Source organism: Drosophila serrata, unplaced genomic scaffold (genome assembly GCF_035046125.1).
Source record: "Drosophila serrata isolate PLE 108 unplaced genomic scaffold, ASM3504612v1 contig_276, whole genome shotgun sequence".
Lineage (NCBI taxonomy): Eukaryota > Metazoa > Arthropoda > Insecta > Diptera > Drosophilidae > Drosophila > Drosophila serrata.
In genome coordinates, this window is record NW_028257174.1 from 1,388,737 (window position 1) to 1,410,460 (window position 21,724).

General features: G+C 35.2%; 4 protein-coding genes across 8 annotated transcripts; 3 read left to right on the plus strand and 1 right to left on the minus strand.

Annotated features, from left to right (window-relative positions):
- Positions 1-473: 473 nt before the first annotated feature.
- Rab21 (RAS oncogene family member Rab21) lies at positions 474-1,984 on the minus strand. Its single transcript, XM_020948001.2, has 2 exons — positions 1,535-1,984; positions 474-1,476 (listed from the first exon to the last, which is right to left on the minus strand). Exons 1-2 carry the CDS (start codon positions 1,596-1,598, stop codon positions 866-868), a joined length of 675 nt encoding a protein of 224 aa, XP_020803660.1. The 5' UTR covers positions 1,599-1,984; the 3' UTR covers positions 474-865.
- A 73-nt stretch (positions 1,985-2,057) lies between these two features.
- Coa7 (Cytochrome c oxidase assembly factor 7) lies at positions 2,058-3,688 on the plus strand. The gene is made up of 3 exons (XM_020948004.2): positions 2,058-2,297; positions 2,433-2,722; positions 2,865-3,688. The coding sequence occupies exons 1-3, from the start codon at positions 2,198-2,200 to the stop codon at positions 3,321-3,323; spliced, it is 849 nt and encodes a 282-aa protein (XP_020803663.1). The 5' UTR covers positions 2,058-2,197; the 3' UTR covers positions 3,324-3,688.
- Positions 3,689-6,067: 2,379 nt separating this feature from the next.
- Positions 6,068-18,382, plus strand: zyd (sodium/potassium/calcium exchanger zydeco). 4 transcript variants are annotated; one of them, XM_086835396.1, is made up of 9 exons: positions 6,068-6,688; positions 7,570-8,274; positions 15,409-15,582; positions 15,654-15,841; positions 15,900-16,086; positions 16,178-16,258; positions 16,356-16,865; positions 17,300-17,401; positions 17,469-18,382. In XM_086835396.1, the coding sequence occupies exons 2-9, from the start codon at positions 8,241-8,243 to the stop codon at positions 17,804-17,806; spliced, it is 1,614 nt and encodes a 537-aa protein (XP_086691522.1). In that variant the 5' UTR covers positions 6,068-6,688; positions 7,570-8,240; the 3' UTR covers positions 17,807-18,382. The 4 variants fall into 4 exon arrangements, with proteins under 4 accessions (XP_086691522.1, XP_086691523.1, XP_020803656.2 ...); XM_086835397.1 differs by lacking the exon at positions 16,178-16,258; XM_020947997.2 differs by lacking the exons at positions 6,068-6,688; positions 7,570-8,274 and adding an exon at positions 12,972-13,358.
- Positions 18,383-18,442: 60 nt separating this feature from the next.
- On the plus strand, positions 18,443-20,681 carry LOC110180353 (sodium/potassium/calcium exchanger 5). 2 transcript variants are annotated; one of them, XM_086835398.1, is made up of 6 exons: positions 18,443-18,620; positions 18,678-18,896; positions 19,278-19,465; positions 19,537-19,723; positions 19,783-20,154; positions 20,225-20,681. In XM_086835398.1, exons 1-6 carry the CDS (start codon positions 18,575-18,577, stop codon positions 20,563-20,565), a joined length of 1,353 nt encoding a protein of 450 aa, XP_086691524.1. In that variant the 5' UTR covers positions 18,443-18,574; the 3' UTR covers positions 20,566-20,681. The 2 variants fall into 2 exon arrangements, with proteins under 2 accessions (XP_086691524.1, XP_086691525.1); XM_086835399.1 differs by having other exon boundaries at positions 18,696-18,896.
- Positions 20,682-21,724: the final 1,043 nt, after the last annotated feature.

A 21,724-nucleotide genomic window follows, 5' to 3' on the forward strand; every position in this document is an offset into this window, starting at 1 on the left:
TTATGATACCTTTTGAAAAATAACTTAAAAGCTGAGATGTTCTTGAAAATATTAAAGAATAAAAGAAAATATATACAGTGCGTTGCTAAAAATATAATAATACTACTAGAATATAGTTAATAATCATAAAATCAAACAGAAATTTTTAATATAAAAGACCTATAAATAAGTTTGCAAATCATTTTAAATGTAATTTAATTTTCTTGAAGGAATGTTACACTTTTGAGACCTTAATTTGTTGCTACACATATATATATAATTTGGATATAATGTAATATAATATATTAAGTAAAGTTATAAATATTTAACAAGAAACAATGTGCTTAATAAAGTAGTGTCTTTTCACTCCCGAAGCCTCAACTTATGTTATCAACTCTTGGCCCTATAAACCGGCTGATTCAACTCGAAAAAAATAAGCCCCGCCCTTTAGCCGCTCGTGGGCTTATCAGACGCGTAAAAAAAGGCAAGATAAGTGCTAGTACATGATAATTTATTGCTTGGCGCACACAAAGAGTTGAGAATGAATCGAATGTCCGTAATGGCAAACTCGAAATTTCGCATACAAACTACAAAACGTACATAATTTTTTTTTAACTTTTTAGGTGCCGAGAAAAAACGATAAACAATATCTGAGCAATTTTTTGGGAAACAAAAAAAAAAAAAGAAAAAATACAAACAATGAGGATCAACACAATACAAGGGTCATAATGATTACAGATACGTATTTAAGGATAAGGTTATTTAATAACAGAAACACACGCGCTATAAGTAGATATACAGAGATATATATACAAAGGATGAAGAACATCTGCTACAGGTCTACTAGTACATAGTGTTATGATTACTGTATATCACAATGGGACGGCTAGATGCCGCAGCAGGATCGCTGGCCGGCGGCATCCCCCTGACCCGGCGTCTCTGATTCATCCGAGATGCTCACCGCGTCCGTATCACCGCTGCCATTCTGCAAACGCAACGGACTCGCATCCGGCTCCCGCTGGCTACGCTGCTCGAGCATAAGGCGAGAGAGTAGCTCGAAGAGCTCTGACACACCTTCGTTTTCCTTGGCCGACGTTTCCACATATTGGGCGCCCACGGTGCGGGCATATTGCAGCGCCTCGGCATACTCCACAGCACGCTGCTCCTCCAAATCAGTCTTGTTGCCCACAATGATCAGGGCAATCTCTGTGCCGCGCATCTGTCGGAGTTCACGTACCCACGACTTGACCTTCTGGAATGAATCCTGATCGGTGATGTCGTAGACAAGCAGGGCACCGTCACTGCCACGATAATAAATGGGTCCCAGGGCATGGAAGCGCTCTTGGCCAGCCGTATCCCAGATATTTAATTGCGCCCGCCGACCATCCTCCAGGGAGACCTTGCGCGTGACAAATGAGGCCTGCAACGTGCTCAAGTGCTGGGCATTAAACTTATCCTCCATGTAGCGCAGCACCAGTGACGTCTTGCCCACACAGCCTGCAATTGGATTATTAGTTTTCCCCTCACTGACGCACTTAATGGCCATGGCACGCACCTTCGCCCAGCAGCACCGCCTTGAAGTTGAGCGTCGGTCCGCTCCTGGACCTGCGAGCGCTCATTGTGGGTTGCCAATTGCTTGGTATCCTGTCCGGATGAGCATTGGTTTGTAGCGGGGACACGGATAAACGAAAAGGGAAAAACAAGAGGAAAATGCAAATCTTGGGTTTCTTTCACACCTCCACGGCCAGTGTGGCTGTTGTTCGCGACGAGTGAAATGGCACCTCAAGAGGGTTGCGCTCACACTGAGATTGTATTTCAATTTTTTTTTTTGCCGAACTAAAATTGTGTGGGGAAGTGTTCAGGCACCAGATTTGGTTTATATATATATATATTTACTTTGACATTTGAACTTGTAGTCTGTTTTTTTTTTTGTTTCTTTAATTTAACTTTCAAAGTTGATTTTGAAAAGAGACCATTGAAATAATTCCTAATTCCTAGCCGGTTACATTTTGGTATATTATTCCAGTGGCCGATTAATACCAACATACCAAAACAAGCGGTATTCTTTCATACTGCTTGGTATATTTTATACTCCCAAAGCCGGACGGTATAATTTATCGATAACTAAATGGTCACACTGGTGTGTTGTGAACAAAACAGGACGCAGTCATAATAACTTTATTTTTGTCGGTTTTTATCTATTAAAACCCACCTGACCATGGCCTACGACCTGAAAAAGGAGTCCGACGTGAAGGAGTACGTGGAGAAGCTGGGCATGGAGTATCGCTTCGGCTGCTATATGGAAAAGAAGCCGGAAGGTAAGCGCCGGCGATCGGATTTATAACCTACGAATTCGATTCTTTTTTTTTTTTCGTTTTTTTGCGAGGGAATTAGCATATGAACACTAAATGTTATAATCGTATGATTCTCATTGGGTATCGATATATTCGCAGCCTGCCACCTGTTGGGCGACTATCTGGAGGGCATTAAGAAAGACTTTGAGAAGGCCTCCAAGGTGTACAAGTCGACGTGTGACGATTATGGTTACGCAAAGTCCTGCTATAAGTTTGGCAACTACAGCTTCCTTGGCAAGGGCAAGAGCGGCAGCAAGGGTGAGCCAAGGGTGGCGTATCAGTACTACGAAAAGGGCTGTCAACTGAACGATCCGGATGCCTGCCTACACTCTGGCCTGCTGCTATTCTCCAGTTCGATGCCCAAGGAGATAGACAGGGATGTGCTGAAGGTGGGTACACCTAGAGAGATATTCCCCCTAAGACGGGCTCATCTCAAGCGAGCAGAAGTAGTCTTAAGCTTGCTTAAGTCTGATTTATCTCATTGAGACTTTTGTTTATGTAATATAATAATAACTATATTATTTTCCTTAGGGTCTGGAGTTCCTCAACAAAAGCTGCGACATGAACAATGCCACCGCCTGCTTCTACCTCTCTGGCATGCACATTGCCGGTGTACAAAAGAAGCTAGATCCAGCTACGGCAGGATCTGCATCTTCAGCGTCCACCCCCAGCACTGGTACAGCTCCTCCGTCCAACGCAACCGCTGCTGCTGCCGCCGCAGCCGCCTCCCCCAAGACGCCCCCCAAGGACTCCGACTATGTGGTGCTTAAGGATATGAAAAAGGCCTTCATGTTTGCACGAAAGGCCTGCGAGCTACGCAATATGTACGCTTGCGCCAATCTCAGCCAGATGTACGCCCGAGGCGATGGGATCGAGAAGAATGAAAAGGAGGCGGAAAGGTACAAGAAGATGGCCATTGAGATGCATGACGAGGTGAAGAAGCAGCAGGAGACGCTCGGCTTCCAGCAGGGCGTGGGCATGCCCAATTGATTACCGATTTTATACTACTGCAACGTTTCTTATATTCTTTTTGCTTTGATTGTTTTTGTCAACACACCAAACCCCATACCTTAACCAGGTCGAACTTTAGTTAATTCGACCGTTTAGCTTGTGTTCTTTTTATTTGTGATTTCCGTGTACATAGCCGAAGGGCGTAAGAGCGATAGAATGAGATAAAATTCCTAGTTTTAATTGTTAATGTTATTAAAGTAACGAAAATGAAGAATGAAATGAAATGAGAAGAGAAAAGAGAAACCCTTAAAAACAATTTTGTTGATACCTTGAATACAAAACAAAACAAAAAAAAAAAAGATAAATATAAACGAGTCCTGCCAAAGGAACTAGACCAAAATAAATCACTCTGTCTTTGCGTGCTTTTCCATTTCCACTTTTACAGCCACAAAAGGCGGCGACAAAAGCCCAAGCAACGATTTATGAGAACGCACGCCCAATTATATTCACTCGCGATCGCCATTTGCCATTTTGTCGTGACTATGAGCTACGCGTGTTCAATTTAAAATCTATTTGTATAAGCACATGTGTGTGTAACGTGCGTTTCGCAGCTGTAAGGCCCTGCTAGAAATCTTACTAAAAAACTATAAAGATAGGTTAATACGAATCTGCAGATGATTAGGGTTCATCAGAAGAGATTTGTAATAAGAATTTAAGCTGATGTTTAGAGATTTGTATAGAATTATATTCGAATACTTAAGTAAAGATATAAAATAAATATGGGATCTATAGAATAAATAGGATATAGTATATATACAAATTTAAAAAGTAAGTAACTAAATAAGTACTCTAAAAATTATAAATCTATTTCAAAGGCTATCTAAGAAGAGGGGTTTTTATATGATAAAAGCTTAAGCTAGGAGGTTCTATATACAAGTTAATAAGTATATAGCACTCTCGAAAATCGATCATAACTAAGCTTAAAATATTCCCATTCTTTGAGTTTTAAAAACCCATAACTAAGTCAAAATAGCATTAATTTCAATTCGGAAACCTGTCCTAAGTTACTTTTTATTATGTTAATAAATCTGCATACTCAATATAAAATTAAAAAAAAATTCAAATTAAAATTTTTTTTTTTTAATTTTAACGATTCAACCCTTTAAAAAAAATTTAAAATTTCTAAAAAATTAATTTCAATTCGGAAAGCTGTCCCAAGTTAGTTTTTATTACGGTAATAAATCTGCATACTCAATATAAAATTAACAAAAATTCAAATTTTTGTCAATTTTTTATTTTTAATTTTAATGATTTAACCCCTTAAAAAAATTTAAAAATTTTGAAAAAAAATACATTTTTGTCGGACATAGCTAGATCGACTCGCCTGTTGATGCTGATCATGAATATATATGATTTATAGGGTTGGAAATGACTCCTTCACGTCAAGGGTATGAAAACATGTCAGAAAATAAGATAAATCAATAAGAAATCCTTTCCCAAGTTGCCTAAATTTATGAATCGCACTGTCCCAGTGTGATACAGATCTTCCTATATACATACATATAGAAATGTATATATATATATATATAAATACATACATATATGCATAGTAGTAGTGCTTTGGTAATCGTCTCATCTACTGTCTATTTTAATAGATGGACGCTTAATTAAAATCGCTCTTGTCCAATTAGTGACTGTTTAGTTAGATGATAATGCCGCCCTCGGTCCCCCCCCCCCCCTCCCTTAATCCAACCGTAATCACCCCACCTTGTGTACTTAGTATATATATTTGCCTTTTGCTGCTTTTTCATTCATATCTGTCTTATGGAATACATCTCGTTGGTTGGAGATGAAGCGATGTCACGTAAACCGAGAGAATATGCTTAAATAAATATATATACTTGGGGAGTAGTAAATAGTAAAAAGGTAAACCCTTCTCGTGTGTTGATGATGGGAATATCCGACAAGTTGGTCGAGATAAGCTGGATATGGTAAAGGCGATGAGCAATCTTTATTTGGCTAGATAGTTAGTGGTTTACACAGCGAATAAATTGTATGATCAAGACCCATATAACCCCCATCTTGATATTTATTTAAACATATTATAAGTGGGATGCTAGAACTCTTCTTTTTGTTTTGTTTTCAGAGATATATGTATACATTTTAAAATATTCTAAGGATAATTTTAAGGAACTTGCTTGAGCATTAAAAGTATTGCCTACTTTTTGGCAAAAGCATTAAGTGTTCTTACAAGTGAGTAACTAAATATGTTCTCCTGATCGTAGTACTTAACCAATCGATCTGAAACTTGGTATAGGACTAGATAAAACTTAAAACTACTGATTTTAATTAATAGAAACAAAAAATATTCGTTTAATCCTAATATTTATTAACCAATACTGAGTTGTTTTGATAAATATCTATTTGAAAAAAGGTGTTATATATGCTTTTCTAACCGTGTAGCCCGTTTAGGGAGTGGGTCAGGTGCCAAGCCCCAAACTGAACCGAAGCGATGGCACGAGTCTGCGCTTAACTCTAATTAGTTGATCGGTCTACCATGACTTGACCTTTGATGCCCCAAAAAATAAACTCAAAATTAACAAAGAAAGCAAATCAAAAAAAAAGCTAAATAAAAATAAAGAAAATACAAAATAATAATAAAGTAAAAAAGAGAAAAAAAAAGAAAACAAACTGCAAATACACACACACGAAAATCAAACCCAGGCAAACAATGCAGGCACACACACTCACCTCTGAATAGATGCTGGTATTAGCCTACAATCAGTTTAACTATAATACATAGTTGCACATACATGGCACACACACATCCACACACACCATATATAAAACCAAATCAAGCTCGGCGAATAAAAAAGTAAAATACAAAAAAAAGAGCAAAACAACAAAAAAAAAAAGAACAGTGAGAGCTCGGCTTGGACTAAAGCGCTCCAAACACCGATTCAGAATCAGTTTAACGTCAACGTCGGCGGCATCAAGACAATATACACACAACAACACAAGTCACCAAATCAAATCCAAGCCAATCCAAAAAATCAACTCTGAAAAAAAGAAAGAGAACGAGAGCGAACAGAGAAAGAGAGAGAGAGAGAACGCCATCTCATCAAGGAACGAGAACGGAAACGATAACGAAAGATCGAGATTTATGCCAGCGAGTAGAAGCACGCGAGTGCCGCGAACGAGACGAAAAAAAGAAAGACAGCAGCATTCCAACGGGATCTCTGTCCTAGTGTTTTTGTTGTTGTGCAATAGCCATCAAGTGAAAGTTTTCCGCAAAGCGGAAAATATATAATTCAATATAACACAACGATTAAATATCCACATCATGTGCCTTTGAAAAAAATAACACAAAAAGAAAACATTTCAAAACATCTTCAGCGAGATTTGTGAGCTAAAAAACTGAAAGATCTCTGACCATATCTCTATTAGTTTCTTTGCTTTTCTTTTCCTTTTGTGAGGTTAAGTTCAGTGGAGCAGCAATGATCAGGAAAATTTTTGATAGGGCTACGAATTCGAACTTAAACATGTTGCACTCGTTGCATCGAACATCGAGCCTGGTTTGAGTACAATTTGTATTATTTCGTTTCATGTTGTTTTTCGTTTTTTTTTTTGTATTATTTTTTTCATTCTTTTTTAGCTTTATTTTTTATTTTTATTTCTTTCTCTTTTTTTAAATTGCCGGCAAGCGAATGGAAAATCTGATGATATTTAATTGGTGAACTTAATGTAATAAAACGCAAACAAACTCAGTCAGCGGTTCTAAGTAGATTTTCTACTCTATGCCTAGGCTAAAAATGATCTTAAATGGATTTTGTTATCGATGTAAAATATAAATGTTAATTAAAAAGAATAAAATTTGTACAAATAGTAGTAAAGGGAACTTTAATCTTACTTTACTTTATTTAACCATTATATTTTATTGAAAACATATCATATCATATCAATATCGTGTTTTTAAACCAAAAAGATACGATTATTAGGCACTAAAAAGAGGTTGATTAAGTCAAAACTATTATTTATTGGTCATTACTGCTTTGTTTTTTGTATAAAATAAAATCTTTTGTTTATGAAAATATTCGAAATCAATTTTATCTGTCAATTTAATTGTTATATTACAAGTAAACACTAAAATAAAACATTTATAGGTAGTAACATAAGGTTGATTCTCTTGGTCTTTTATTCAAAACTATTAGCTTTTGGTCATTGCTGCTCTTTTGATCGAAAAAATCGTTTCATTTATGTTATCGATATATTTTTTAACGTACAGATTAACGCCCGATTAACAAAAGCGAAACGCGATGCAAAAACCTCTGTGCGAGGTGTGAGCAAAGTGTGTGTGTTTCCCGTATCCAGTGTCCGTCCGTATGTGAGTGTGAGTGTGGGGGCTTCAATTGCCTTCCTCGCCAGATTTCCGCCCCCTTTTGAAACCCCTACGCCCCCTTTGAGATCCACCTCCGCCCCTGTACCCACCGCCCACCTGTCAAGACGACAAACACACTTGGATTACGTGCCTTTTGTGGATCTTTATGCGCAAATTGAGATAACTGTGTGAGTTAAGCCGAGCTGAAAAGAAGGCAGCAAAAGAAAAGAAAAGAAAAGGAAAGGAAGGAAAAGAAAAGAAAAGGAAGGAAAAGAAAAGGAAAAGGAAAGAAAGGAAAAGAAAAGGAAAGAAAGGAAAGGAAAAGACAAGGAGAGGAAAGGAAAGGTGAGAGGAAAGAAGCGTAACGAAAGGAAAGGCAAAAGCAAAAGAAACTAAAAGCAAAAAAGGGGAAGCTGGAGAAACGCGAAAAGAAACGGCACAAGGCGAAGAGGAAGGAAAAGAGAAAAAATCAACACCATTGAAGTGGGGAATTTGAGATTTGAGATTGCGCTTCATACAACGGCGCATCGCAGTTTACGAGTGTCCATCACCACTACAACACCGAACACCGTGCAGCAATGGAAGACTATTGGGGTCTTAGCAGCACTACGGGTACATAACTACACTAAATTAACTCAAATCCAAAAGAAAAAAAAAAATCTACAATAAAAAAAATAAAAAAAACTATAAACTATAAACTATAAGTCCCCCTTTTTCGTAAGCCTAAGATCGAGATAAGTCTCGAGCTAATTAGGACCCCCGTCCCCCAAACAAGTGTGTCCTCCTTGTCCACAAAAACTAATTAATAACTACAAAGAGCAAAAGCCGTGGAGAAACTACTATCAAGTGTTTTCTTAAAAACAAAAAAAGATACATAAATTATGCCCTACTCTTAATTTTAATTACTACAGTTTCGTTAATTCATTTCGTTTTATTTTTTTTTTCTGTTGTTTTTTGAATGTTTTGTGTGGCGGCGCCAGAAGAAACAAAAAATTTAATAAATCAATTAAGCCACCGAAATGAATAATGGAATAATTTTAATGCATTGCAATTAAGTGTGTGTGCGTGTGTGTGACGTCATACATAGTCAAAGACTATATTATAACTATTATTATTATCATTATTATTATGATGATGATTGTTGTTGCTGGTGACTTTATTACACATATTTTTGTACAGACATCTCTATATTTATATACAGTTCTCTTTATGCCCCCGCGAGTGTGCCTGCCTGCGAGTGTGTGTGTGTGTGGTGTGTGTGTAGTGTGTGTATGTGTGTGTGTGTGTGGTGTGTGTGCGCGTAAACTAAGGCATATGGATCAATTGTCTAAATTGGCTCATTAAGTGAATCTTAATGACATTTACTATGCACAGTGCCTTTGCTTGTTGCTAGTTTTTTTTTTCTATTTCTCTTAGTTACTTTAAATGTATGCTTTATGCTTTTTTTAATTTTTTAATATTTAAATATATTTTTTTACATTTTTTTGTGTATTTTAAGCTTGTTTTTTGTAGGTTTACGAGATTTTTGACGATCTTTTAATGTGCAACGTGGCGTATACGCAATGTTTGGTTAGAATTCATTTAACTGAATATATTTAATCTTTTTGAGAATATTCTGCTTTTAATATTAATTTAATTTATTAAATATACATTTTTAAAATTAAAAATGTTAAAAATATATAATAAATTTAAAAAATACTAAATATTTTTGTATAATTTCTTATAAAATATGAAATTTATTTAATGTTTTCGAATTTTCATTTAATTTGATTTAAACAAAAACAACTAAAATAAATAAATTTTTAATTTTAATTAATTAATTAATTTTTTAAATTTATTTTTAATTTTTTTCTGTATTATTAAAAAAAAATCTATTTATATATATTGTTTTCAAATTTTTAAAGAGAATATTCTGCGCTTTAATTAATTTACATTAATTCACAAAAATATATACATTTTTAAATGAAAAAAACATTTAAAATAAATATTAAATTAATTGTAAATCATTAACCCTATAATTTTGAAAGAAGAATATAAATATTTGTGTACCTCCAAACATGCACAAATCTTGTTTAAATGTTTTTCAACTCAAGAAAACTAAAATACACAAAAAATCAAGCAGCATAAATACCCAAAAAAGAACCCTATTTCAATATATATATATAGATTTTTTTTGTGTGTAATCGAATGGGGCAAAATGGGCGTAATGAATCGTAATCGAATATGTCTTTGTGAGCCACCAATGGAGCGTAAAGTCAAAAACAAAATGATGCGCCGAGAGCACAGAGAGCACGGCCGAGCTGTCAAAACAAAAAATAATTAAGCCAAATTAAACGAAAATAAACAAATTAAATCTTTGACCTTTTTTTTTTCTTTTTTTTTGACAAACAAATACAACTTATAGTTTAGTGTATTTGCTAGAGAAAATTTATTGGCTGGCTTGGGTGCAGGTGCGGGTGAACCCGTATCCAAAAGATACAGAGATACAGAAGAGACATCCCCAAGTAAGACTAACTAACTAAAAATGGGATATATATATATATATATACACACACAGATCTCTTCTGAACCGATCTGCTGAGCTAGCTCTGAGCTCTGAGCTCTGTGTTCTGTGTTCGTTCCGAATGTGTCTTTAAACGGATCACAAAAGTCGGATTAAAACGCATTGTCGCACTGATTTTCCTTACTTTATGTACTGAGAAAACCGAAATGAACTTACATACGGGGTACCGCATATATATATATATACTGGATATTTAAATATATATATTTATATATGTATATATCTGTTGAAGCGGCGTGGCGATGTGCTCCAAGTCGTACTATAAAACAATTGTGACAACGAGACAACGAGGCGGATACGTAATATGCAGCAACCGCATGCTACTTGGCAATATTCTTACTAGTTTTCCCGGAAAACTCTGGGCTTTTCACATTGCGCAAATGAATACTTTTTGGGGACTTTACACACCACCACTCTCTCTCTGTATGACTAGCCAAAAATTAAGGAAAGAATTGAAATTTTTATCATATTATTTCTGTTTTTAAGCATAGCAATTAAGGAATTTGCTTAATCATCTTTAGCTAAGCACATTTCTTGGAAACAAATACTTCAAGTACTTTAGTTTAGAAAACAAAAATCAAAGACGGGTATTTCCAAGCTCAAATGAATCACTACAAACATTTGGTTTTATTTACTACGAAATTTAGAAATCAAATCTCTAGAGTTCAAAGAAAAATAATAATATTCAATTATAGTTAACTTAATTTACAGTGATTGAATGTTGTTTTTTGCTTGCTGATTGTTATCCAAGCTAAATTGATTATCATTAAGAGCAACGCCTTCGGTACAACACACACACCAACTTTGACCCACTCCACACCCCGCATTAATATCATCAGTAATAACCATGGAGCACTGTAAATGTTTATTATTATTTATGAAGCATTTATTGCATTATGCGGGCCGACAGTTACAAAACGCGTTTGGTTCAATTGACCCCAGAAGGCAGACGCCAGACGCCAGACTTTGACTCTGACTCCTACTTCGACTTTATTCATTTCTCTTTGCATCTGCAACTGCATCTACAACTGCATTTGTATCTTCATTTGCCCCAGCATCACCCCAAAATATATATATCATCCACGCCTCCAACTCCGTTCGCGATAATTGATTCATTATCATCAATTGTTTATCGAAATTTATGCAAATTGTCACACTACAGAAATGTAAATAAATATTATTTATCGATTTTAAGGACACAATCAATCGATTGACAACTTAGACATGTTCTTACAATTTAATAATCATACAAGTATCGATATTATTTGCATGATGATTTCTTAATAAATACAGCTTAGATTTGAATTGAATTACTAAATAATCATTTTAACTGATCATATAATTTAGTTTGCTTAGATAAAAGGATATCGATAGAATTTTAATAACGATAAATTGCAATCATAATAATAACCCAGCTTAATATATATATATATATTAAGTTTCAAAACTTTCAAGTTTAGAAACTAACTAAACTATATCCTATAGATTTGTTATCGATTCAAAATGATATAAATGATCCGATTTAAATGATATAAATGATATCAAGTGTTAATTGCTCTTGGTTTTGTTTTAAAATTGCCATAAAACAAAACTAACCTTCGAAGGAACCCATTTTCCTATCATAGTATTTATCGATCACTAATCCGCTGCGTTAATCGATGATGATGATAATGATTCGATTGACATAAGCGGCTATCAAGCACACAATTCGTTTGATTGGGTCAGAAATACAATGGCATTTCATATGCCTGACTGATTACTGTCCGTCTAATTATTGAATATATCTCGACCTACGGTCAGGCCTTAGCATCTGTATCTGTATCTGTATCTATAGCTGTAAATGTATCTCTATCTGTATCTGTATCTGTATCTGTACCGTTCTATGTCTCTATCAACTTATGCCGCCCAATCGATTGTTATTATGGGTGACTGCTGCTATTGTGTCTGGCTTTAGCCGTTGTGTTTGGTCAGCTCAGCATTTATTGTTCCAATTTGCGGCTCCAAGTTGGATAGTGTTTCTTGTTCTCGGCACGGGGTCTCCACTCAGGTGCTTTGCACCGCAAAAAATAAATATATATATCACTAAATTTATATTACATTCAAGGAAATGATCTGATGGCTTATCATTTGATATAAAAGGAACTTTTCTTCATATTTTTCTTTTATTCCAAATAATTCTTTGATGTATTCCAAATAAAGCTCAAATTGGTCACATTATGCAGCTATGACACTGTCTTAGAAACATTTTTAAATAAAGTTTTCTTATAAAAACTCATGTCGAAACTTTAATAATATTTGTATTTGTATTTTGTTAATATTTTTTTTTATATAATTCTTTGATTTATTTTATAAGAATGACCAATTTAGGTTAAATATGCTGCTATGTCACTGCTTTCGAAATGTTTCTTAAATAAAGTTTTGCTCTAGTTTTTTCCCAAGTGCAGTGGCCCAGCTTTCCGTTTCGGTATCGGTTTCTATTTCAATTTCGACTCGGGTTTCAGTTTTAGTTTCAGTTTTAGTTGTTTCTTTTTATTTAGTTATTTATTTGTTGTTGTTGTTTTTCTATTTTTCTATTTTTTACAATTCAATTTGATGACATCAAAGGCGTATTTATCGCTTCCGCTGGCGATCCGCCGCCAGCACATTTTTGATCGATGATCGAGAGCGCGTCAAGTGGCGACAGATCGTCGCCAGAAGAAGAAAAGCCCGAAGCCGAACTTCGGTATATTGTATCTGTATCTGTAAATGTATCTGTATCTGTATCTGCCTTGGTCTCCGCATCTGTATCTGTAACTGTGTGCCTACTGTATTGTCGTGCAGTTTCTATTTCGGCTTCTGTTTTGAGTTTTCAATTCGATTCCTTGGCTTGGTGGGGGCCTGCCCCCAGATCTTGGTCTCGTTCTGGGCACCGATCGCCAGTCTTGTGGTCGTTCTTGCAGCGCTGCTGGTTCAGTTCATTACCGACGCTTGACTCTGCCACAAAAAAAAAAAATACACCAATAAAAGAAAAGCGCAGCTCTCGGGGAAAATTTTCGGGAATTCGGGAATCAATCGATCCGATTTGCATAATTCGTGGTGGTTTTTTTGTTTTGTTTCTTTTTTTATGTTGTTAGCAGCGGCAACAGTATGAAATGTGCGAAAAATAAGTGATTTACCAATACAAAATATTTACAGTTTAAAACTATTATAAATCAAATATGATACCTATGGTTTAAAAAGACATAAAAAAGCCCATAAACATAGCTACCGAACTATAAATAAAAGATTAAAAGCTTAACTCTAATTAGCCCTTAAAATAAGTTGATATTTGAACTATAAGTTAAATATATTATAATATATGTGATATAATTAGAAACACATTCAAACATATTTAAGGATCATAAAAATCCCTATTTATAAATAAACCCTTATTTTCTTTTAAAAACCAGTGAATTGTCAGATCATAATCATATAAAAATTCATAACACAATCCATCAAAAATTAAGATAATTGATGGGAGGATTGCGATTGAACTCTTTTGGAACAAATTGCAGTAAATTGATGTCTTCTAGATAGTAATTGCTATAATCAATTGATGCTATCGGTTATAAAGACATAATTGATCACGAAATATGGACTGGAATGGTTTTATACATTTTTGAAAACATATATTGATTGTATTGAAACAACATAAACACTCTTTAAATAATATATACAGTTTTTTAGAACATACAATCTTCACAAGCTTTCAGGGTACTCTTATTTGAGTCAGCAGCTTAAAACTAAATGAAAGAGTCATTTCCGACCCTATAAATCATATATGTTCTTAATCAGCATCAACAGGGAAATCGATCTAGGCATCTCCCACAAGAAAATGTCTTTTTCAAATTTTTTCAACATTTTTTAAGGGGTTTCATCGTTAAAATTGTCAAAAAATTGATCAAAATTTTGAATTTTTTGAAATTTTTGATGGAGTATGCAGTTTTATTGTGCTTATAAAAACTAACATAGGACTGCTTTCCAAATTGAAATTAATCCTTTTTTGGCTTAGGTATAATATTTTTAACATTAAATTTTTGGAAGAAATTCTCTCAAAAAATTATAGTTAATATCGATTAAAAAATGGTATTGCACCTTCAGTCAGGAACTTAAAACTAAGTCAAGGGATCGTTTCCGACCCCATAAATCATATATATTATTGATCAGTATCAACAGGGGAATCAATCTAGTCTTCTCCGGCAGAGAAATAAATTTTTCAAATTTGTTTAACATTTTTAAGGGGTTTTATCCTTAAAATTGTCCAAAAATGTATCAAAATTTTTAATTTTAAAAAATTTGTAATTAAGTATGCAGATTTATAAACCTGGAAAAAACTAACATAGAAGCGCCTGCCGAATTAAAATTAATGCAGTTTTGGCTGAGTTATGAGTTTTTTAAAGTGTAATTTGTTGAAATAATTGTCATATAAAAATATTAATAAATACCTACTCAAAAAATGGTATTATAATTTTAGTCAGAAGCTTAAAACTAAGTGAAGGAGCCTTTTCCGACCCTATAAATCATATATATTCTTGATCAGCATTATCAGGGAAATCTTTCTGGCTATTTCCGGAGGGAAAAAAAATTGTTCGAAAATTTTCAATTATTTTTCATCTTTAAAATTTTTAAAAGTTGATAAAAATTAAATTTTTTTTTACATTTTAAGTTGAGTATGCAGTTTGATTAACCTAAGAAAAACTAACATAGGAAGACTTGCCATATTGAAATATATGAATTTTTGGCTTAGTTATGAGTTTTTTAAATTTTGATTTTATTGAAAAATTGTCATATAAAAATGTTGATAAATATCGATATAATAAATGCAAATATTTTAAGCTGGCTTATAATTGATTACGGATTCAATAAGCTTATCAAATTTTTAAGATGATATTGTTCAATTCAAAATAACATGTGTAATTAATTACATGTTGAATTCTGCAAGTCTCCCAAATAGAATTTAGAAGTTATGAATACATAATGAATATATTTCAGAATTTCTCATAATAAAAACAAACACTATTAAACTATTGAATGACAGACTATATTAGCTTACAGTTTAATTTAATTATATAAATTATTATTTGAATATAAATTTAATCTAATAAATATTAGTTTAATTTAATTGCATATATTTCATCACCTATTTAACTGACTATATCTTTTAGATATAAATTGCACACAGCCCGCCATCGATGACTTCCCCAGAGACCTGTTCTCGGAGGCGCAAAGACAGTCCGGTGCTGTTGTACTTCATGTTATAGCCAGTTTATATTTATTTGTAGCCTTAGCCGTAGTGTGTGATGAGTACTTTGTGCCAGCAGTTGAGAAAATATGTGCAGGTGAGTGCAGATTGGGTTTTAATTGGAGTCCCAAATCGAAGTTTTAATATTAAATATATATAAATCCCTAGCACTCAACATGTCCAACGATGTGGCGGGGGCCACGTTCATGGCCGCGGCCACCTCTGCCCCGGAGCTGTTTGTGAACGTGATAGGCACCTTTATCACAGAGGGCGACATCGGTGTGGGCACCATTGTGGGTTCGGCGGTCTTTAATATCCTGGCTGTGGCCGCCTGTTGCGGCATTGGAGCTGGCATGGCAAGTGTTTCTCCTAACAAAATCTTTATATCCTTTAAAATACTGAATTTGTATATAGACTATACCCCTGGATTGGTGGCCATTGACGCGGGATAGCATTGCCTATGGTGTCACAGTCGCCATTCTCATTTGTGTGATGCATGACGAGCGTGTTGAATGGTATGAGGCCTTGATATTGGTCTCTCTCTATGCCGTCTATCTGGCGGTCATGTATTTCGATAAATCATTCCAAAAGTGTGCTAAAGGTATGATTATATATACACCACATATATGTAGCTATAAAAAAACAAACAAAAACTGGACACAAAAAAAATACTTTCACAATACTATATACAGGTGGCGTGAAGCAGGCGCGTTCGCGCAGCCGGTCCTCCAACTGCAGCATACACACAAAGAACAGCAATGAGAAGGAACCAGGTACACACACAACACACCACCCTACACACAACAAATTCATTATACAATTATTTATATATATATATTCTATCATACAAAATAATTTCCATTAATTCAGAACTTGTGGAGAATCGCATTTGCCAGAATATGGCCAGCATTCAGCTAAACGGAGGACTCAATAATGATCAGGCCAAGGCTGCTGGTACTCCTGGTGGCACCACTACCACCTCGATAAGCACTATTACAACAACGACTACAACAATGACAACAACTACAACAACACGCACACCAAGTGGCGATGGAGGAGGAACTGGTGGTGGTGGAGCCATCATTGCCCAAATGGCACCATTAGATGGAGCTGAGGCAGAGGCACAGCCGGCGGCTGCTGCTGCTGCTGGTGAGGATCGCGAAGAGGAGGGCTATTCCCTGCTCACCTATCCCAAGGACAAGAGCTGCTTTGCCCAGTTCACCTGGCTAATAATCTGGCCAATTCACCTGCTTTTCCGCATCGCTATACCTGACTGCAAGAAGGCCAAGAATAACAAGATCTTCCCCCTGACCTTTATAATGTGCATTGTTTGGATCGGTTCGTTGTCCTATGTGGTGGCGTGGATGATAACTATAATTGGTGAGATATTATTAAGGTTTTCAACAACAGTTTTGAACTTTGTTTTTTTTTGTGTAGAAATTCTTGTTTAATATTTCTTTAAATGAGAAATTTTAAAATATAGTTTAAGCCTCACAACAATTTCAACAACAAAGGCTTCTCAGGCGAAGTTTGCTATTGAAAATTATAGATTCCCCAATTTTTAAAATTTAATAACAATAATTGGTGTAAGTTTTGATAAATTTGGTTATATGAGAAATTATTTCAACCAAAACTTAACAAGTTTTTTTTAGTAATAAAATCAATTTCCACATATAAGATCATATTTAATATTGTTGAATTTATTTACTTAAGCAAATACACCAACAAAATTCAACAATGTTCACCAATACATCTTAGGAGTTGAAAATTCGACTAAAATATATCTTTTATCAATTTTGTGATCTCTTCCCCAGGTGACACACTGAAGATACCCGATTCCGTAATGGGTATTACCTTCCTGGCGGCTGGAACTAGTGTTCCCGAAGCGGTATCCAGTGTGATTGTGGCAAAGCGCGGTGAGTTGGCTTGTCTATGAGATATGATCCCTGAGAATTATTATGATTTGCTTGATTGCATTGACAGGACATGGATCGATGGGTATTTGCAATTCGATTGGTTCGAACACCTTCGATATCCTGCTCTGCCTGGGTGTACCCTGGCTCATCAAGGCCGTCTTCTTCCCCATACAGCCGGGCCAGAATTATGTGGCCATCAATTCGGCCGGATTGGAGTATTCGGCGATTACACTGTTATCAACGCTATTTCTGCTCTACATGACCTTCTCCACGAACAAGTTCAAGCTGGACAAGAAGGTGGGCACCGCCTGTCTGGTAATGTACCTGGTCTTCATGGTCTTTGCCTCCCTCATCGAACTCAATGTGTTCTTCCGGGTCAATCTGCCCACCTGTGGTCGATCATGAGCATGAGGTTAGATACGATTGTGGGATTGATGATCCCAAATGGAGAAGAGGAGGAATGGAGTTGAAGAGATGACATAAGGACGACAAAGCATGACGTATGATGAATGTACGATGTACGATGTACGATGTAGGATGGATGAATGGCGCAAAAGGGAGGCAGCCAGTCAACAACAAGAACAACAAACAAAAAAATAAAAATAAATAAAAAATAAAATAGAAAGCTAGCTGGTTGGAAGTCCCGGAGTGCAGTCGTTTAATTAATTAATATGTATTTTCTGTTCTATTCTATCTACCTTGATAGTTGAGTTACGTTATACGTTATGCTGTTATTGTAATAATACTTTTTTTTTATTATTATTATTATTATTAAAGTAGACTCTTTCACGACCTTCGGTTGCTCTACGCAACGAAAACCAAAAGACAAATGCAAATAGTTGATGAGGAGAAAAGATAAAAGCGGTGAATAAATGGAGCGAAGGGGAGAAAACCTAAAAACCAAAAATCAAAACCAAAAACCAAACAAATTCAATAATGTATTTATATGATTAATATATGAGATTTAACAAAGAACAAAAATATATCGAGTTTATTTTATTGAGTGGAATTTTTATAAATGATTTGAAATTAATCCAATCATGCTAGCCCTGGACTGAGCAATCTTTCTGTATAAAAAAAAATTGTCCGGCAGTATTCTTTTTGATTATGATTCTGATAAATATATTTCGAAATTATTCGTGTTCGTCGCTTTGAGAAACCCCAAAAAAAACTATGGTCTTTGATGATGCTTCATTTACAATTTCTTTATCCTCGTTTGGTAAGTCACTTTTTCAGGGTTTTTTTTCAGAGAGACTTTGAGGTCTTTAAGATATAGTTTTATACCCTTCCGTAGATAACCAAGAGTTTCGGAACCATCAAGATGATACGTCTAATAACTGCACCCTTCCGGCAATACTAGAGTTTCCCGCATATATGCGAAGGAAGTCATGGTGGGTCGCTCTACTATGCACCTTCTTTAGCATTTATATGTTTGTCATCCTGGCAATTGTTTGTGATGATTACCTATTGCCGGCCATGGAGCGATTGTGTTATGGTAAATACATTTAAATACCATTAACTTCTACAATTTCACAATTTGAGATATTTAAAGTGATCACTTTTGAATCTTGATATTAATAAATGTGAATCATTTAATTGTAAATACCATTGGTTATAATATGGTTGAATTTAATTTGATTAAAACAACATTTAATTTCACCAATCGATAAAGATTTACACCAACAACAATGTTCACACACCAACAACAACAGCAATATGACACACTCTTTATAAGATTATCGTGATAATATTAACACCAAAAAAATCAATCTTTCACCAACCTATCTTTCGTTATCTACTTTGCTTAGAAATTACACCAACAGAGTTGAGCAAATCTCACCAATAACTTATATTTTCTACGATATTCCTCGATTAGCTTTAAAAATGTCATATGATGTGGCCGGAGCCACATTTCTGGCAGCTTGCACCTCAGCACCGGAACTCTTCGTCAACTTTATTGGGACTTTCGTAACGCATAGTGACATTGGGATTGGCACCATTGTGGGATCATCGGTTTTCAATATTCTGGTTATTTGTGCCGTTTGCGGCATACTAACAAGTCCGGTGCATATTTAATTACATTACATCATATATTTATATATATATATATATATATAATTTCTCTATTTCGACAGACGAAAATAAATTGGTGGCCAGTGACAAGGGACACCGTGTGGTATCTTGTGGCCGTTACGGCTCTCGTTGCTGTTATGTGGGACTCGAGTGTCCGTTGGTTCGAGGCATTGGCCCTGCTCCTTCTATATGGGGTATATTTTATACAACTTCTGTTGGATAAAAAAATTCGGAAAAAAATTGTGAAAAGTAAGAAAGAATTTTGTGTATATGAATATTGATGACACATTTTTATCTCTTCATGTTAGAACCTGCGGAGAATAACGAGAACCCAATAGATCCCATGGATGCTGATGAAGACGATCAGGTAAAGTCCTTCCGATCCCATATATGGGGTGTGCCCAAGAAAGGCTCAAAATGTTGGAAGTGGCTCTGGTGGATCTTCAAGTATCCGGCCGAATTGCTACTCGCTCTAACCATACCAACTCCCCGGACAGCGTATCCACTGACCTTGATAGTGTCCGTGATGTGGATATGCGTAATCTCGTATGTGGTTACATGGTTCATAACCGTCGTTGGACACAACGTTGGCATACCGGACTCCATCATGGGCATTACATTTCTGGCCGCTGGCACTAGTGTGCCCGAGATAGTCTCCTCGTATATTGTGTCCAAGAAGGGTGAGTTTTACTCATTTTAATTATAAATATTAATCTATTTTTATTGACTATTTTGTTATTATATATTTAGGACATGGCGCCATGGCCATTTGCAATGCCGTTGGGTCAAACACCTTCGACATCTTGATCTGCCTGGGTTTGCCCTGGTTCCTTCAAGGATTAATTAGGAGTGTCGTTCGTTTCGAGTCCTCGTCCCTTCATATAACCACCGCCATGCTTGTGGTGACAGCCTTCATTATGTATTTCAGCCTTCTGGGTTGTCGGTTTACCTTGGGCAAGATTGTGGGCTGGATTTGTTTCATTAGCTACCTAATCTTCATAGCAATTGCCTGTGTCCTGGAGATGATGCTTAAAAGGGTTGTCGTCTGTGATATCGAGGCGCCGGGCTTTGAGGCATATTTGTTAAATTAATTTTTTTTTCTAAATATTTATTTTTGTCTTCCGGAAAAATCAAAAAATATCTATGTATTCAAATTTTTTGTAGAATTCCAAATCAATCATTCATTAAACCATTGCGGATAATGTCATTGAGTTGATTTTATTAGAAATTACACCAACAAAATGTAACTTTCAACAATAAAGGCATCTCTGGTGGCCTTTAGTTAATGAGAGCTATAACTTCTTCGGCCAGATATTAATTTAGTTATTAAACAAATTTGTAATAATTTAATCAATAAATCATGGGTAAAAATATTATTGAAGTTACACCAACGAAATTATTAAAAATGTTCACCAATATTAAAGCACGCCGTCCTGTCTATTTTTAAACTAAACTAAAAAGATCTATAATATATATATATTATATATATCAAATTATAGTTTATAACCAAAAATTAATCGCAGCAGTAGTGGAATTTTTCTTAGAAGTAAATCTCTCCGATCTCAGCGGCTTTAGCAAGTCCTGATAAAATGATTTATTTATTGGCCAAGCGTGAGCAACAAATAATTTGATATTTATTAGTCATATCTTTTTCATCTGAATCCTCATCAAGGGCGAAGTCCATTAATTTATGGACTAGTTAATAACTTAGTACTTTCTATATATAAGAAATCTAAAATAAGGAATCATCACAAACCAATACCTATTAAAAGTCTTGATAAAATAGTTCCAAAGCATATATATATTAAGTTAAAAATATATATTCCATCAAGATTTTAATCATAAATATTAATTACAGACTTTGAAAACTATCTATTAAAGCTTATGTACCTCTTCTAGAGATATGATTTCAAGGTGTCGAAACATTTCCACCCGATTTTTTTTTTTTCGAGTTGTAATAGGAAACAATATACTTAAAAAAATCAGTGCACTTGAGACCTTATCGAGATCGCACTCCTCCAATGACCTTTGCCCACCACAGATCATCAGATCCTTTTGAAATCGGAACTGTCTCAAGGCTTTGATCGATGGAAAAAGAAAAGAAAGCCAAGCAGCTAATTGATTTGTCTGGAAGTAGACGCACTAGAAAAAGACTATATCTATATCTATTCGTACTGATCATCGGGCCCAATGGCAATCGCCAGATGGTGACGTCAATTAGCCATGTTATGACATCAAGCGGCATGGTAG

Excerpts from the sequence above, each read along its gene's own strand:
- Rab21 (XM_020948001.2), bottom strand. The coding sequence starts at position 1,598 with ATGAGCGCTCGCAGGTCCAGGAGCGGACCGACGCTCAACTTCAAGGCG. Across the intron at positions 1,477-1,534 it reads GGCGGTGCTGCTGGGCGAAG|GCTGTGTGGGCAAGACGTCA; the intron begins GTGCGTGCCATG and ends ATCCAATTGCAG.
- Coa7 (XM_020948004.2), top strand. The coding sequence starts at position 2,198 with ATGGCCTACGACCTGAAAAAGGAGTCCGACGTGAAGGAGTACGTGGAG. Across the intron at positions 2,298-2,432 it reads TATGGAAAAGAAGCCGGAAG|CCTGCCACCTGTTGGGCGAC; the intron begins GTAAGCGCCGGC and ends ATATATTCGCAG. Across the intron at positions 2,723-2,864 it reads TAGACAGGGATGTGCTGAAG|GGTCTGGAGTTCCTCAACAA; the intron begins GTGGGTACACCT and ends TATTTTCCTTAG.
- zyd (XM_086835396.1), top strand. The coding sequence starts at position 8,241 with ATGGAAGACTATTGGGGTCTTAGCAGCACTACGG. Across the intron at positions 8,275-15,408 it reads GGGTCTTAGCAGCACTACGG|ATATAAATTGCACACAGCCC; the intron begins GTACATAACTAC and ends TATATCTTTTAG. Across the intron at positions 16,087-16,177 it reads ATTCCAAAAGTGTGCTAAAG|GTGGCGTGAAGCAGGCGCGT; the intron begins GTATGATTATAT and ends TACTATATACAG.
- LOC110180353 (XM_086835398.1), top strand. The coding sequence starts at position 18,575 with ATGGTCTTTGATGATGCTTCATTTACAATTTCTTTATCCTCGTTTG. Across the intron at positions 18,897-19,277 it reads CATGGAGCGATTGTGTTATG|CTTTAAAAATGTCATATGAT; the intron begins GTAAATACATTT and ends TTCCTCGATTAG. Across the intron at positions 19,724-19,782 it reads TCGGAAAAAAATTGTGAAAA|AACCTGCGGAGAATAACGAG; the intron begins GTAAGAAAGAAT and ends TCTTCATGTTAG.